General features: G+C 44.4%; 2 protein-coding genes across 2 annotated transcripts; one reads left to right on the top strand and one right to left on the bottom strand.

Moving 5' to 3' along the window:
* The first annotated feature begins 234 nt into the window (after positions 1–234).
* LOC115407871 (NACHT, LRR and PYD domains-containing protein 14) lies at positions 235–4,990 on the top strand. Its single transcript, XM_030118421.1, has 9 exons — positions 235–421; positions 505–2,061; positions 2,162–2,323; positions 2,401–2,574; positions 2,660–2,833; positions 3,277–3,450; positions 3,725–3,898; positions 4,056–4,223; positions 4,311–4,990. The coding sequence occupies exons 2-9, from the start codon at positions 512–514 to the stop codon at positions 4,378–4,380; spliced, it is 2,646 nt and encodes an 881-aa protein (XP_029974281.1). The 5' UTR covers positions 235–421; positions 505–511; the 3' UTR covers positions 4,381–4,990.
* Positions 4,991–5,624: 634 nt separating this feature from the next.
* Positions 5,625–12,219, bottom strand: LOC115407873 (ceramide synthase 5-like). The gene is made up of 10 exons (XM_030118424.1): positions 11,830–12,219; positions 10,650–10,752; positions 10,340–10,470; positions 9,159–9,216; positions 8,971–9,021; positions 8,745–8,837; positions 8,160–8,288; positions 7,828–7,934; positions 7,567–7,723; positions 5,625–5,929 (listed from the first exon to the last, which is right to left on the bottom strand). The coding sequence occupies exons 1-10, from the start codon at positions 12,003–12,005 to the stop codon at positions 5,789–5,791; spliced, it is 1,146 nt and encodes a 381-aa protein (XP_029974284.1). The 5' UTR covers positions 12,006–12,219; the 3' UTR covers positions 5,625–5,788.
* Between the last annotated feature and the right edge of the window lie 663 nt (positions 12,220–12,882).

The raw sequence follows: 12,882 nt of genomic DNA on the forward strand, positions 1-12,882 counted from the left end.
ACAAACAACAAAAAAAAGTTTGATTCATTTGTAAAATAAAAAAAAATGCTGAAGCTTTGGCTCAGCTTTTTTTCTGCGCTTTCAGATTTGTCCACAGATATAATTTAATTTCTTCCTAATACACTACTGATGAAGTGTGTGCACTAATCACAGTAATACCGTGCTGCTAAACGCAGAGAAGAAAGTTTACACACCGTCAAACGGACGGGTCTCTTTCTCTTGACTTTTGCTCCCTCTGTCGCCTGCAAGACAAACTTCAGGGTAAAATTCTTTCCACTTCCTGATGGGCGCCAGTAAAAACACGCGGGACGTCAATGCAACGTTGCTCAAAGCTCCGAAATCCACCCAGGTCTTCTGATCGTAACTCCTTACAACTCGTTGGTCTGTTGCTCTGATCCTTTGTCGCTCGCTACATTTCAAGGTAACTGTTTTGCAGATGTGTGTTGCAGGCGTCTCTCCCCCTTACCTCTCTTAACTGTGTATTTTTAATCTGTGTACCCTCAGAAACAGCATGGACAAAGCTGCTGTGCTGTCCCATTTCCTGGAATCAAAGGGGAAAACGACTCTTCTTGGCGGAGAGCTGCCTGCCAGTGTGATCAGCAGTAATAAGTACATATCCGGAGCTCAGGGCACAGAGGAGGACTGGTCCTCAGTGGATGAAGCCATCCGTACTGCCCTGTCTGCTGAGAACAGAGCTGCTGTCCTCCTCGTAGGTCCAGAAGGATCTGGCAAAACCACCACTTTGAAGAATATGGTTGTGGACTGGGCAAAAGGAAAACGGCTTCAAAGCTTTTCACATGTTTTCTATTTCCAGTTCAGAGAGTTGAATTCCCTCCAGGGAGCTTTCTCCTTGGAGAGTTTGATCCAGCACTCCCACAGTCACACTCCAGCATCTGTCCAGCCGCTGCTGCAGAAACCCGAAAACGTGCTGCTCCTGTTTGATGGTCTCAGTGAGTACAGACACAGTCCGGACCCGTCTGTCCACTCCCTGTGTTCTGACCCAAGCCAGGAAGCCTCCGTGTCCTGTTTAGTGGCCAGTCTGCTCCATGGATCACTGCTGAAAGGAGCCGCCTCTGTGGTGGCAACAAGGCCGACCGAGTCTCTGAAGTGTCTCAGTGGTACCCACGTGGAGATGTTGGGGTTTCTGAAGCCCCAGAGGGAGAGCTACTTCAACAGATTCTTCACCGATCCGGCTACAGCTAAGAGAGCCCTCGGTCATATGGAGCGGACTGTGGGCTTCTATGACATCTCTACTTCTCCAAGGTTTTGTTGGACGCTTTGTTCAGTTTACAAATCTCTGATTGATTCTGGGGCGAATCTTCCAGAAACACTGACTCAGCTCTTTGTAGAAATCCTAGTCCACCTGCTCCACACACTCTCACTGAGCAAGGCGTCCAACAGGGAGCTTGTCTTGGCACTCGGCAGATTGGCCTCTCATTGTTCTCTTGGACAGTGTTCAGGTTCTGCCACGGAGCAAATGGATTCCTTTGGTCTTCAACAGTTTGTCGCCTCAGTTGATGCTTTTTTGGAATCAGATAGACCTGTCCTCTCCTTCCACACTCAACTCATTCAGGACTTTATCTTGGCAATCTGTTGGTTTATGGACAAGTCAACATACGATGGTCTGGAGAAAAGGCTGGAGCAGGACAGAAGAGGTTCAACGTTTCTACAGTTCTTCTTGTCGGGACTTTCAGAGCCGCTTCAGCGCAGACCGCTGGAAATCCTACTGGGGGAGTTCAACCGTGATCAGATTGAAGATTTCAGAAACTGGTTAAAAAGCAACTCAGAGGCCACGCTGCAAGGATTTTCCAAAGATGAGCATTATCGATATTTCCATCTATTGCATCAAGCTCAAAATGACAGCTTGGTGAAGGAGGTTATCACCTCGACACGACGAGCCATCAGCTACGGGGAACTGAGCCTCCAGGACGCTGTGGCTCTGAATTACGTCATTACATGTGTGGGTGGGATGGAGACATTAAATCTGTACCGTACTCGGAGTTTGAGTGAAGAGGTTGCACGGGTCCTGGCTCCAGCAATGAGTCTTTCACAAGTCATAGAGTGAGTCAGCTTTTGAGAAGGCATTGTTGGAAAAAATACATAATTATCTTGGTGTGTTCGGTGTTGATCATGGGTAAGAATGCTGCCTTGTGTCATCCAGATTGGCAGACAGCTCGCTGGGTGCTGCAGCTGTTCAACATCTGGCCTCAGCCCTCAGCAGAGGAGTCATCCGGAAGCTCGACCTCTCTAATTCCTCACTCGGTGATGAGAAGTTGAAGATCCTGTGCTCCGGGCTGAAAGACTGCAAACTGCACAACCTTAAGTATGAATAATTAAGTCATTATTTTATTTAAGTGTTTTTTTGCATCCCAGCTCTGACTCCCCTCGTCTTCACTTCAGTCTTCAAGGGTGCAGACTGACAAAGGCGAGTTGTGAGGATCTGGCCTCTGTGCTGAGCTCGGACACGTCCCAGCTCCGTCTGCTGCAAATGTCCTTCAACGAGCTCTGTGATGAAGGTTTCAGCAAACTGTGCAAAACTCTGCATAGTCCTCACTCCAAACTGGAGGAGATCCAGTATGCACTTTTTATTTTCTGTCATACTTTACGTGTCTCTTGTCTGTGAGGTCTGAATTAACTAACCTCATCTTTTATGTTTGAGGGTACAAAACTGCGCCTTGACTGCAGCGTCCATGAATGCTTTATCGGCAGCTTTGTGTTCCAATCAGTCGCCGCTAAGAAAGATCAATCTGATGCAAAACCACATTGGTGACGATGGAATGGAGACTTTGTTCAAATCCCTGAAACAGCAACATTGCAAGCTACAAAGTCTCAAGTGAGTCTGTTTTATTATGGAGGAGTTGTGACTGCATGGCATGTGAGTTTGTGTTACACATAAATAAAAGTGAATTTAAGGACTAGGAGTGTAAAGCAGGGGTGTCAAACATAAGGCCTGTGGGCCCAAAATTGACTGCAATCTGGCCCACCAAACCACCAAATAAATTGTAAAAATCTACAGTTAACTTTGGGTTTTTTTTTCTTTTAAATACTTTTTTTTTTTTAGGATTATTGACTGCAACACAACACACAAGATTCCATTTTAAAGGTTATTATGTCACTGTTTGACCTGTCTGACCCGCTCAGATTAACATTGGGCTGTATTTGGCCTCTGAACTAAAATTTGTTTGACACCCCTGCTGTAAAGGCTGCAGAACTCTCAAACCGCTCAGAGAGACAGACATTTCACACTTGTGTTGGTTTGCTCTCTGCTGACTTCAGTGTCTTCGATAATGAGATCTCGGGTGCCTGCTGCGCTCACGTGAAGGAGGCCTTGATGACCGAGCACTGCTGTCTGTCTGAGCTGGATCTGTCGGTGAACGATGTGGGACAGGAGGGGGCGCTGCAGCTCTGCCAAGCCCTCAGTCAGCCCAGCTGTCCAATGGAAAAACTTGGGTAAAATCACCTTTATAAACAGCAGTGTATCATCCAATTCAGGGGTGTGGAGAGAAAACAAGTAATCAATACCTCTGTACACCCCTTGTGGTCAGTTGAATATATTGCAGTCAATGTCTAATTTCTCTCAGTGTGCAAATTTACTTTTGCAGGCAGGATTAGACTTGCAGCTTTCAGCTTTCCCACCCCCGCTATAAATGTTATTCATCACATTTCTCTGAGTTTTTTTGTTAAATTTTGACACCACTCTCATTGTGTGTTTTTCGTGTTGCAGCTTGACACGATGCGGGTTAACCATGCCGGTCTTTAAGGAACTGGGCTCAGTGCTGAAAAGTGGGACAAGTCAACTCAAGTCTCTGACTGTTGGACTGAACGACGTGGGGGATGCAGGGGTGAAGCCTCTGTGGGATGCTCTTGCTCATCCAGGCTGTCTGTTGGAGGAGCTGGAGTGAGTCGAGAACATTTTGAATTACTTGTGCAAAACATTTTGAAACGAAGGACTTCAGCAGATCTGAAGCAGCTACTTTTCCCTTCAAAGACAAAGAATGTATATACTGTATCCAAATGTGATGTTACTAAATCTGCATGTTGGTATTTTATGACAGTGTTGAAATGACGGGTTTGACGGACGCCTGTGTCGAAGACTTGTGTGTTGCAATAAGAACCAGTAAAACTCTGAAGAGTGTGGAGCTGCGGAACAACTCGCTGACCGACGCTTCTGTCCCGGCACTGGTGGAAGTCATGCAGGACAGCCCCAACATGCTGGAGCTGAAGTAAGAACCATTCGCTTTACTTCACTCTCCAAAATAAAAGAAAGAAAGAAAACAGCTTCTACCTAACAACCTATTTTACTCTTTCAGCTTAAAGTACAACGACTTCAGCGAAGACGTTTTTGAAATGATGGACCAGTGCAGCAATATAAGATACTGAAGAAGTCAGAGAAAACTACAGACTTCCCCAGACTCCTGAGATCAATTGTAGGCTGGGTGAAGCAGTGTCGAAGTTGAATAGATGGCTTTGTGAAAGATTAACACCACATCCAAACGCTTACAATTTTCTATTTGGAGCTTTAATCATGTTCACTATTTCAAAAATAGCTGTTTTTGCACGGTCATTACTTGCATGAACGGTTGCCTTCTCTACCACTGTAACCACCACTGTAGCCTTTTAAAATCTGCTTTAATATCTGTGTACGGTCGCCGTGGACAAACCTGGTGCTGACTCACGTTCTGAGAGCAGCGTCAGTGATAAAGTGCAGCGTGTCATAAATACATATCGAAACTGTCGCAGCATGCTCATTTCTTCTTGTGCTGCTCTCCTCGTACTTCCACTCCGGTATTTTCCACCTTTCGGGAGTTAAATGCTGTGAAAGCATCTCTCTTCCTGCAGACTTTGAGTAAATCGGTTTCACCCTACAGCTTCTGCATCCTAAATTGAAGGTTTTCAAACTGTTTTTTAGGCCCTGCAAGAATACAACTGCTCTTTTCTGTCTTGGAGATCGAAATGAAAAATATAAAATTTTGACCAAATTGTGCTACAATAAAATACTGAAAAGTTGTTTTTTGTATTTATTTTTTGGGACAACACATATTGTTGAAAATGCAGCATCAGGACTGCTTTGGGACAACGGAGGCCCGAAGGGGAATCGGGGAGGCTCCAGTGTGAAACTCACCTCTGTGTGAAGCTCGTTTTCGCTTTCTGTTAATTCTCTCACTCTTGAGCCAAACACCCTCGTCTGCCACCTCCCCTGCTCTGAGTGGTAGTTGCAAGGAATCCTTCCTCGCCTCACTGTGTGTGTGTCTGAGAGTCCAACGCTCAGCAGCAAAGTGAAATTTAAAGTATGGATGTCAGTGACTGTTTCTGTGCGACCCTGAACTGGATAAAACACACATCCCCCCACACACGTTTGTCACCAAATACTTTAATAAAAAAATCTTTGGGATGTTTCTTGGTCATTTGGATGAGCTCGTAGGAGAGGAAGCAGCACATTCAGTTATAGAAATGCAGTTTTTTTTGTATCACAGCATGAAAATATATTACTCATTTTCATGGAGACTATTTACATGATTATGCAACTACAAAACAGGCAGACACGCATTTCTTTATAATTCAATCTCGCACACACATACACACACACACACACACACACACACACACACACACAAACACTTCTGTCTACTTCTGTTGGCAAAAAGCAAGTGTAAACTTCACACTGTAAACCTGACTGAGATTCTGCCAAGTCTGTACGCCACGTTCACCTTCATCCACGTCCTCTGGTCTCTGGACGAGCCCCTCGGTGTTTTCCACGCCGGGAGTAGCACATGTCCCGTCACGGCTCTCAGTGGTCATGACTTGCTCCGTTAAGGTTGCTGGTGTGATTGCTGTCCTTGTTTAAGGTCTGGTTAGAGTTTTTCCCGCCGGTGGAATAACTCTCCTCATCTGAGCTGCTCTCGATGTCACTGCGGTCGTCTTTCGACACCTGGAGGGGGGGAAAAAAAAAAAAACAAGACCACAAATCAGAATCAGGCTGTTCATAAACTCTGCTACTTAAACTAAACACAGTGAACATTTTATGCAAACATCAGTTTTGCATGTTTTTTTTGTTTCCAAAAATGCATTTGATTACAAAAATGTTTAAAAGTTGTGTAAATATCTTTTATCACTCCAGTAGAAACACTTCATTCGGTCAAGCTGCTTATTGGGACCGCCAGAGTCAGCAGCTGAATCCATCACACAGGAAATACAGTATTTACACATAGTTACTTTGCACTAATTTTTCTGGTGAATTTTTAATTTCTCTTTGCAATAATAGACAATTATGTGAGCTTTCTCCTCTTTCCGTTGTTCTTCTGCTCTTCTAACGGAACATGGTGCAGAGAAAGATCAAAGAGGAAAAAGTGAAATCAATAATGGCTTCTGCCAAGTATGGTATAATTTTTAACATTGTATTTCTGCTTTAATGCGAGTACAGATATCAACTCTGAAAGTCTGTACGTGCACTCATCAGCCACAACATTAGGTACACCCGTTCAGTACCAGAAAAATCTAATCAGTCATACGGCAACAACCAAAAACATCCCGACATGCCCGCATGTTCGAGACGACCTGCTGAAGGTCAAACTGAGCGGCTGACACTCTGGAACAACCTGAACCTGGAGATAAGACTGGCACAACCTGTACCTTCTTTCAAAAAACTCCTTAAAACTCAAAACTGCTTTTAAATTAGGACATATTTCAATTTCCCTCTAATCTGCCCGGATAACATTACACTGAATGGAGTTCTGCTTCTAACTTCCCTCTGTTCACTTTGTGAACATTGTTTTTGGCAAGTGTTCCATAGATGAAGCTTATGACTGAGAAACACTGACTCAAACCAGCACTGACTATGAACTGGGCTTTGCAGTCGACAGACAGAAGAATACCACACCAAGATATAAACTGTCAGATGAGGACTGAGAATTGAGGCCATAAAATACACAAACTCACCAAAACTGCACTACTAATAGTTGGGAAAACAGTGGTTGCTCTGGTGATTATTGATTTTCCCGTAACCTTCAAATGAGAGGGTCTAAAGTCAGGGTAAACATCAAACCATGTAATGATTTGCACGCTTCTGGCCCTTCGATATGGGTGGAGCGAGTGCCACAGTCTACCACTGCGTGCAGGCAGATGTCGGGCTAATCGGGCTTTTTTTAGGATGTGGTTGAAACTGAGTTTCACATAACGGAAATGCAGACAGCAAAATGTGACGTCGCTGAGTGATGCATGGCTCAAACCCGATTCATTTTTCCTGAATTTATGCCAAGAAGAATGAAGGCAGTTTAAAATGTCAAAAATTATCCAGCATGTCCTGGGAAAATATGTGGAATGCTGCGTTTCTTTCTTTCCTCTTATTTTTTCTTTTTTTTTTTACAATTTTTATCTAAGCATATTTCTCTCCCATTAATAAACAGTTACATGAATTCAGGTGTAGAAGAGGCATGATTACAGTTGAAATGCGAGCATTGATCTTGATATTAGGCATAGATCAGTCTCGCAGGACCCCTGAAGACATTTCAATCCGGACTAACAGATACTGACTTCCCTCGACAAACACCGGCAGAGATCCAGACTTACTTTGCCCTTGAATATGGCTTTGATGGCAATGCGAGCGATGAGGTAAAACCAGATGATATGCAGAGTCTGCAGGACCAGCAGCAGCCCGTTAAACAGCCACCAGGAGTGATAGGGCCCGACGATCTCCCAGCTCTCAACCAGGACGCTGTAAATAATCCTGCACGTGCACAAACACACACGTGAATAAAAATGGCTGCCAACATTGAAATATATATATTTATATATGTCAAAAACATGGCACCAAATTGTGAGTTGTCTCACCAGAAGGGAAAGATGACAAGCCGGGTGATGAAAAAGCTTATGCTGAACACCACAAACAGGCCGTCACATAGCCTCTGGTACTTGGCATAGTTGGCCAGTTTGGCTGCCTTGGGGAATGAATAAGGCATTAATCATTCACTGCAATAAAATAAGAAATATCTCTGTGTTGCAATGTATAAATACATATTCTACAAAACAGCAAGTGGTGTTCGGCGCACCGCGTTATCACCTCCATGTTCAGCTGTGTGTACTTATATTTTCAGCAACAATGTGACTCAAACTATTACAAAAAAAAAAGAAAAGAAAAAGATCTCAACCACGGATTTCTTTACCTCAAGGAAGATGTCAGACGCGTCGTGCACACACATGACCAAAGTGCCAGCTCTTAGCATGTTGTTAGCGTACGAGAAAGTGATGAGGATTATGGTGGCCAGGTGGTGGACAAGCATGATCATGAAATCCTGTCATTGGTGACATGAAATGAGGAGGACGGAGGAGTTGGTGACAGGATACTCATGTTACAGGGACATAAAAGCAAAATACACAATGGGAATCCTCACGGCGACTCTTTGGACTCTTTGTGTTGCCACTGTGGCCTTTCAGGGACAACACATGCTTGTGTAAACACTGGGATGACGGGCTGGGATGTGGATTTACATGCACCTGTGTGCATCGCATGATAATTAACAGCTCTGTTCAAACACAATCATTTCGTCTGGTCTGAAACCTGCAACCTGTTGCCATCTAACCTGTTTCTTAATACAGTATCATAAACCTTTTGTTATATTCTAGATAAGTGAAGAATACTCAATAGAAAAGGGAATTATGATAAACTGATTAAATAAAAACATTTAATACAATTGATGCTAAGTGACTTATTGAGAGTTAATACAATGGGATGAATGTTCCTCGCTTACCTTGCGTTTGATATCTATGAACTGGGAAAACATGAGAGACCAGTAGAAAGCCAGCTCAGCCACATAATGGTTGTACTGTTCAGGACTCTGGTGCTGAGAAAGGAAATGACACAAAGACACCTTTAACAAACATGCAAACACTTTAATCTTCACCATTACAGAGCTGAGCGCCACTGTGTCTACACTGCTGACGCCTTCTAATGACAACATCGATGTATAGATTCACCTGGAAAGGAAAGTTGTACCAACAGCGTCTTGTATCCCACGTCCAAGGTGACTGTCGAAAACAGACAACAATCAAAGCAACAAGTCAACAAAAGTAACGCATGTATCAATAGATGTGGCCCTCCTATGAGAAGGTGAAGTCATGAACCGTTTTAAGACAAAAACATGCTGCAGTCCAGCTCAGTTTACCTTCCATAGATGAGAAACCCCATATGCAAAAATGGCCAGGTAGAATGTGAAGCGCCATCTGAAGTGAAAATAAAAAAAAAAAAAAAAAAAATGGGTGAAGATGATATTCTACAGCAACACTGACGGGATGTAAAGCTGTCCTGAAGTTCAAATGTCAACAGTTAAGATTTTGTTGTAAACCAGAGAACTGGATGGACATTTACAGTTTCACAACAAAATGATGAACCTTTTCTAGGAGTGATCCTATTTAGTAACTTTCACGTTTCTTCTTTATTTTGTTCAAATTAAGAATTGTAAAATTGATGATGGCCCAAAACTACATGGTTAATCCTGCTCAAGAAGAAAGACATATTTAGTCTCCTTGTTTCTGCAAATTATCTCTTCCCCACAGTAGCACTTGATCAATGCATTTACTTGGAAAAGAAAGTTTATATGTATATAAAAATGTGTCACACATCTACTTTGCATTTTCCAAAACTGTTAAGCTCGCCTCAGGCCCAATAGGCTTAAAAAGGCTTGATCACAGAGAGAAAACATCCATTGAATGTGAAGTCTGCAACAGGAACGACTGGTAGCTTGAACTGGATGAACCTGATGTGAGGACAGACTCACGAGCAACTCAGCCACCATCAACGCCTGAAGGAAAACTGATGCAGAAACTATTCATCCATCGTTTGCACCTGTTTTTCTAACTTAAACCAGAAGTAATCCCTGCTGACACTCAATGGAGGGCAGGTCTACAACAGAGCTGACACACACACACACACACACACACACACACACACACACACACACACACACACACACACACACACACACACACACACACACACACACACACACACACACACACACACACACACACACACACACACACACACACACACACACACACACACACACACACACACACACACACACACACACACACACACACACACACACACACACACACACACACACACACACACACACACCTGAACAACAATTTGGAGTCACTTCAGAGAAAGTCAACACATGCAGACTCTTCCTCACTACAAGACTGTAACCAGTCCGATTGTCCTTCTCTTTTCTGCCTATGCTTTCTGTTTTTTCCTTTATCATCTGAAATCAGGAAAAGTGAAGAATCTGTTTACTTTTGATGCTTCCAGGGTTCAAACAACACACCAGGAAGTACTTACGAGCTCTCACAGAACTTCTTCTGCGTGCTGGGCCTGTCTTGGTTGCGCCGGATGCGAAACCATCTCTGTATTTTCCGAACATCCCAGTCCAGCTGCTTGGAGAGTCCCTCGAGTTGACTGGCGTCCGGACACTGAGGAGGACAACATCACAAGATGACGCACACTTTCCAAAGCTTGCACAACCACAACAAAAATATGAGGTGGGCCTCTCATACTAAGCATTATTATTATGCCTGCGTGGTGGTGTGCAGTGCTGCAGTGTGTACAGGAACATGTAATGAAGGGCAGAACAAACACAGGCCTTGTGTACCGTTTTGGACAGATACAGCCTCTCCAGAGCGGCGTTGGGTTGAGCTCGCCGAGGCACTCCCGCTTGAATCTGAAGTATGTGGGCACAGGGTTTGGCCACTAGCCTGTATACACAGACCCGGGGGGCAAAAAAGGAGAGGGTAGGGACACAGAGGTGGAGCGGTATTAAGAGGGGCATTGAAGCAAGCACAGAAAAAAACCAAAATGTTGAACACAATGCAAAACAGACTCCCGACCAAAACCAGCTCAGGCTTTTCATCGCCGACATGAACCGCTGGAGTTTCACAGTTTGTCCACAAAGTTCTGTTTGACATACGTGACTGTGTTTGTCTAAAAGGGAGGGACATGGAGCACAATGGACACCATAGGAGAGGCCGGGCCCAGCCGAGGAAGAAGGAATCCCGGGGAATGTAGCACCTAGTCTAAACACAGCGTGATGACTTGTCATGTGAGAGTACGAAGGACAGAGTCTGGGGAGGGACGCCGCAAACCAAAATGTGTGTCACAAGATCATCTGGAAGAGCTGACCACTGCTTCGGCCTGGCTACACCCCCACCCATCGGGGAGACTTTCCACAACATGAAAATGAAAAGCCTGCTGGAGAAGGCAAGGCTCTGGTGCTTTTTTTTCCTCCCCTCTTAAATGTTGCTACTCTTCAGGGCTGCAGACGTTTGTGCAACCCCTAATTTAGCAGTGGAAGGATGTGTGTGTGTGTGTGTGTGTGTGTGTGTGTGTGCAGGAGGAGTCCACATAACAGACTGCTTTAACTCCTGATCCACTGATCACGTTAGACAGGATTGAGAGTTTTTTCTCTGCATGAGAGGGTGAAGCAGTGGAGTCAGTCTGAGTGTTGCCATCACCTCGCAGGAATGTTAACACAGTTAAAGTGAGACGAGAGTCAATCATTGCATTGTTACACCTCACATTTTCCCCGTTTCAAAGGGAGGTGGACTATAATTACGCAGAGGCGTGTGACCGGATATCAAACCAGTAAATCCACAGAGAGCTCCCAGCGTGTTTCTCACAAAGATTCCCTCCTGTTCCCAGTGCCATGTTTAAAAACAGTTCCCGTTTAGTTGTGTGGCACAGCGTCTTCCTCCTTCCCTCGTGAGCTTTGAAGACGCACGGAAATGTAAAAAAAAATTCAAATCAACGGAGGATAAAAAAAAAAAAAAAGTTACCTCTCGAAAAGTAGCCTGAGGAGGAAAACTCCCACAGCCAGCGGCAGGGCGTAAAGTATGTGCCTGAGCCGGGGGTAGTCCACGCCAGGTGGCGGATGCTCCAGGTCCGCCCACGAAACATTTTCGGGAAGCCAAAACCTCTCGCTCCAAACCCAGGCCCAGATCCAGGAAGACATCAGGCGGAGGTGGAGGCGTGGGGCGAGGGGGGGGGGGAAAGCACTCGGACTCAGCTCACGAAGGTAAACCGTGACGGGCGACGGTGGGGCATGTGGCGGTGGTTTCAGTCAAAGTGAGAGGAAACTTTGCCCCCAGCTCCTCCTGCAGCGCGAGCATCACTTCTGGTTCCTCTGAGTCAACTGTACGGACACGTTACACAGCTCCGCGGGAACACCCACAGCCGGCCGGGGAGCAGAGAAACAGAAGAGAAACACCCACAGCAGGCTGAATAAAAAAAGAAAAAGAAAAAGAAACACCCACAGCAGGACGAGTTAAAAAAAAAAAAAACTACAACAGCAGTCCAGTCTAAAAAGTGCTCTCTACAACCTGAGTGTAAAAAACACCCAAAACAACCGGATTGTAAAACACGCCCACAGTAATCCGAATCTCAAACAACACCTAAAGCAACTGAAATACAGCAAAGAATAAAAACTACTTTGTTATTCCCAGAGATAAATTATTTGCAGCATTACTGCACACAGAATACAATAGGTTAGAATGTCAGCATATTAAATAAGAAGGAATAAGGTATTCAATAATATGCACTGGGCTAAGCAGTGACTAAAGCATGGAGGAATTTCATGACAGTAGAAACACAACCTAAGACAGTTTACAGGGAGGAGTCAGGGGAGGAAGGATCTCTTTCATCCGTGTAAAACGAGACTTCTTACATGTGTGAATGTTGTTTGATTAGTATTTCAATTTATTTTTTTAAAACTTTTTCTTTCTTCCTTGATTCAGTGATGGTTTTTGTGATTTTTTTTTTACAATCAAACATCAACCAACCAACCAATCTCCTGTGGTGCTCTGCAGTGCCCTTTGGTGGTTTGAGTCTGT

The sequence above is a fragment of the Salarias fasciatus genome, chromosome 20, assembly GCF_902148845.1.
Source record: "Salarias fasciatus chromosome 20, fSalaFa1.1, whole genome shotgun sequence".
In the NCBI taxonomy this organism is placed as follows: domain Eukaryota; kingdom Metazoa; phylum Chordata; class Actinopteri; order Blenniiformes; family Blenniidae; genus Salarias; species Salarias fasciatus.

What these genes read in the sequence shown, in the direction of transcription:
- LOC115407873 (XM_030118424.1), bottom strand. Translation starts at nt 12,005, where the DNA reads ATGTCTTCCTGGATCTGGGCCTGGGTTTGGAGCGAGAGGTTTTGGCTT. An exon ending in AAGAAGTTCTGTGAGAGCTC is followed by an intron (nt 9,217 to 10,339) that starts GTAAGTACTTCC and finishes TTTTCACTTCAG; the next exon opens with ATGGCGCTTCACATTCTACC. An exon ending in AAGCCATATTCAAGGGCAAA is followed by an intron (nt 5,930 to 7,566) that starts GTAAGTCTGGAT and finishes CCCCCCCTCCAG; the next exon opens with GTGTCGAAAGACGACCGCAG.
- LOC115407871 (XM_030118421.1), top strand. Translation starts at nt 512, where the DNA reads ATGGACAAAGCTGCTGTGCTGTCCCATTTCCTGGAATCAAAGGGGAAA. An exon ending in TGCAAGCTACAAAGTCTCAA is followed by an intron (nt 2,834 to 3,276) that starts GTGAGTCTGTTT and finishes TGCTGACTTCAG; the next exon opens with TGTCTTCGATAATGAGATCT. An exon ending in TGTCCAATGGAAAAACTTGG is followed by an intron (nt 3,451 to 3,724) that starts GTAAAATCACCT and finishes TTCGTGTTGCAG; the next exon opens with CTTGACACGATGCGGGTTAA.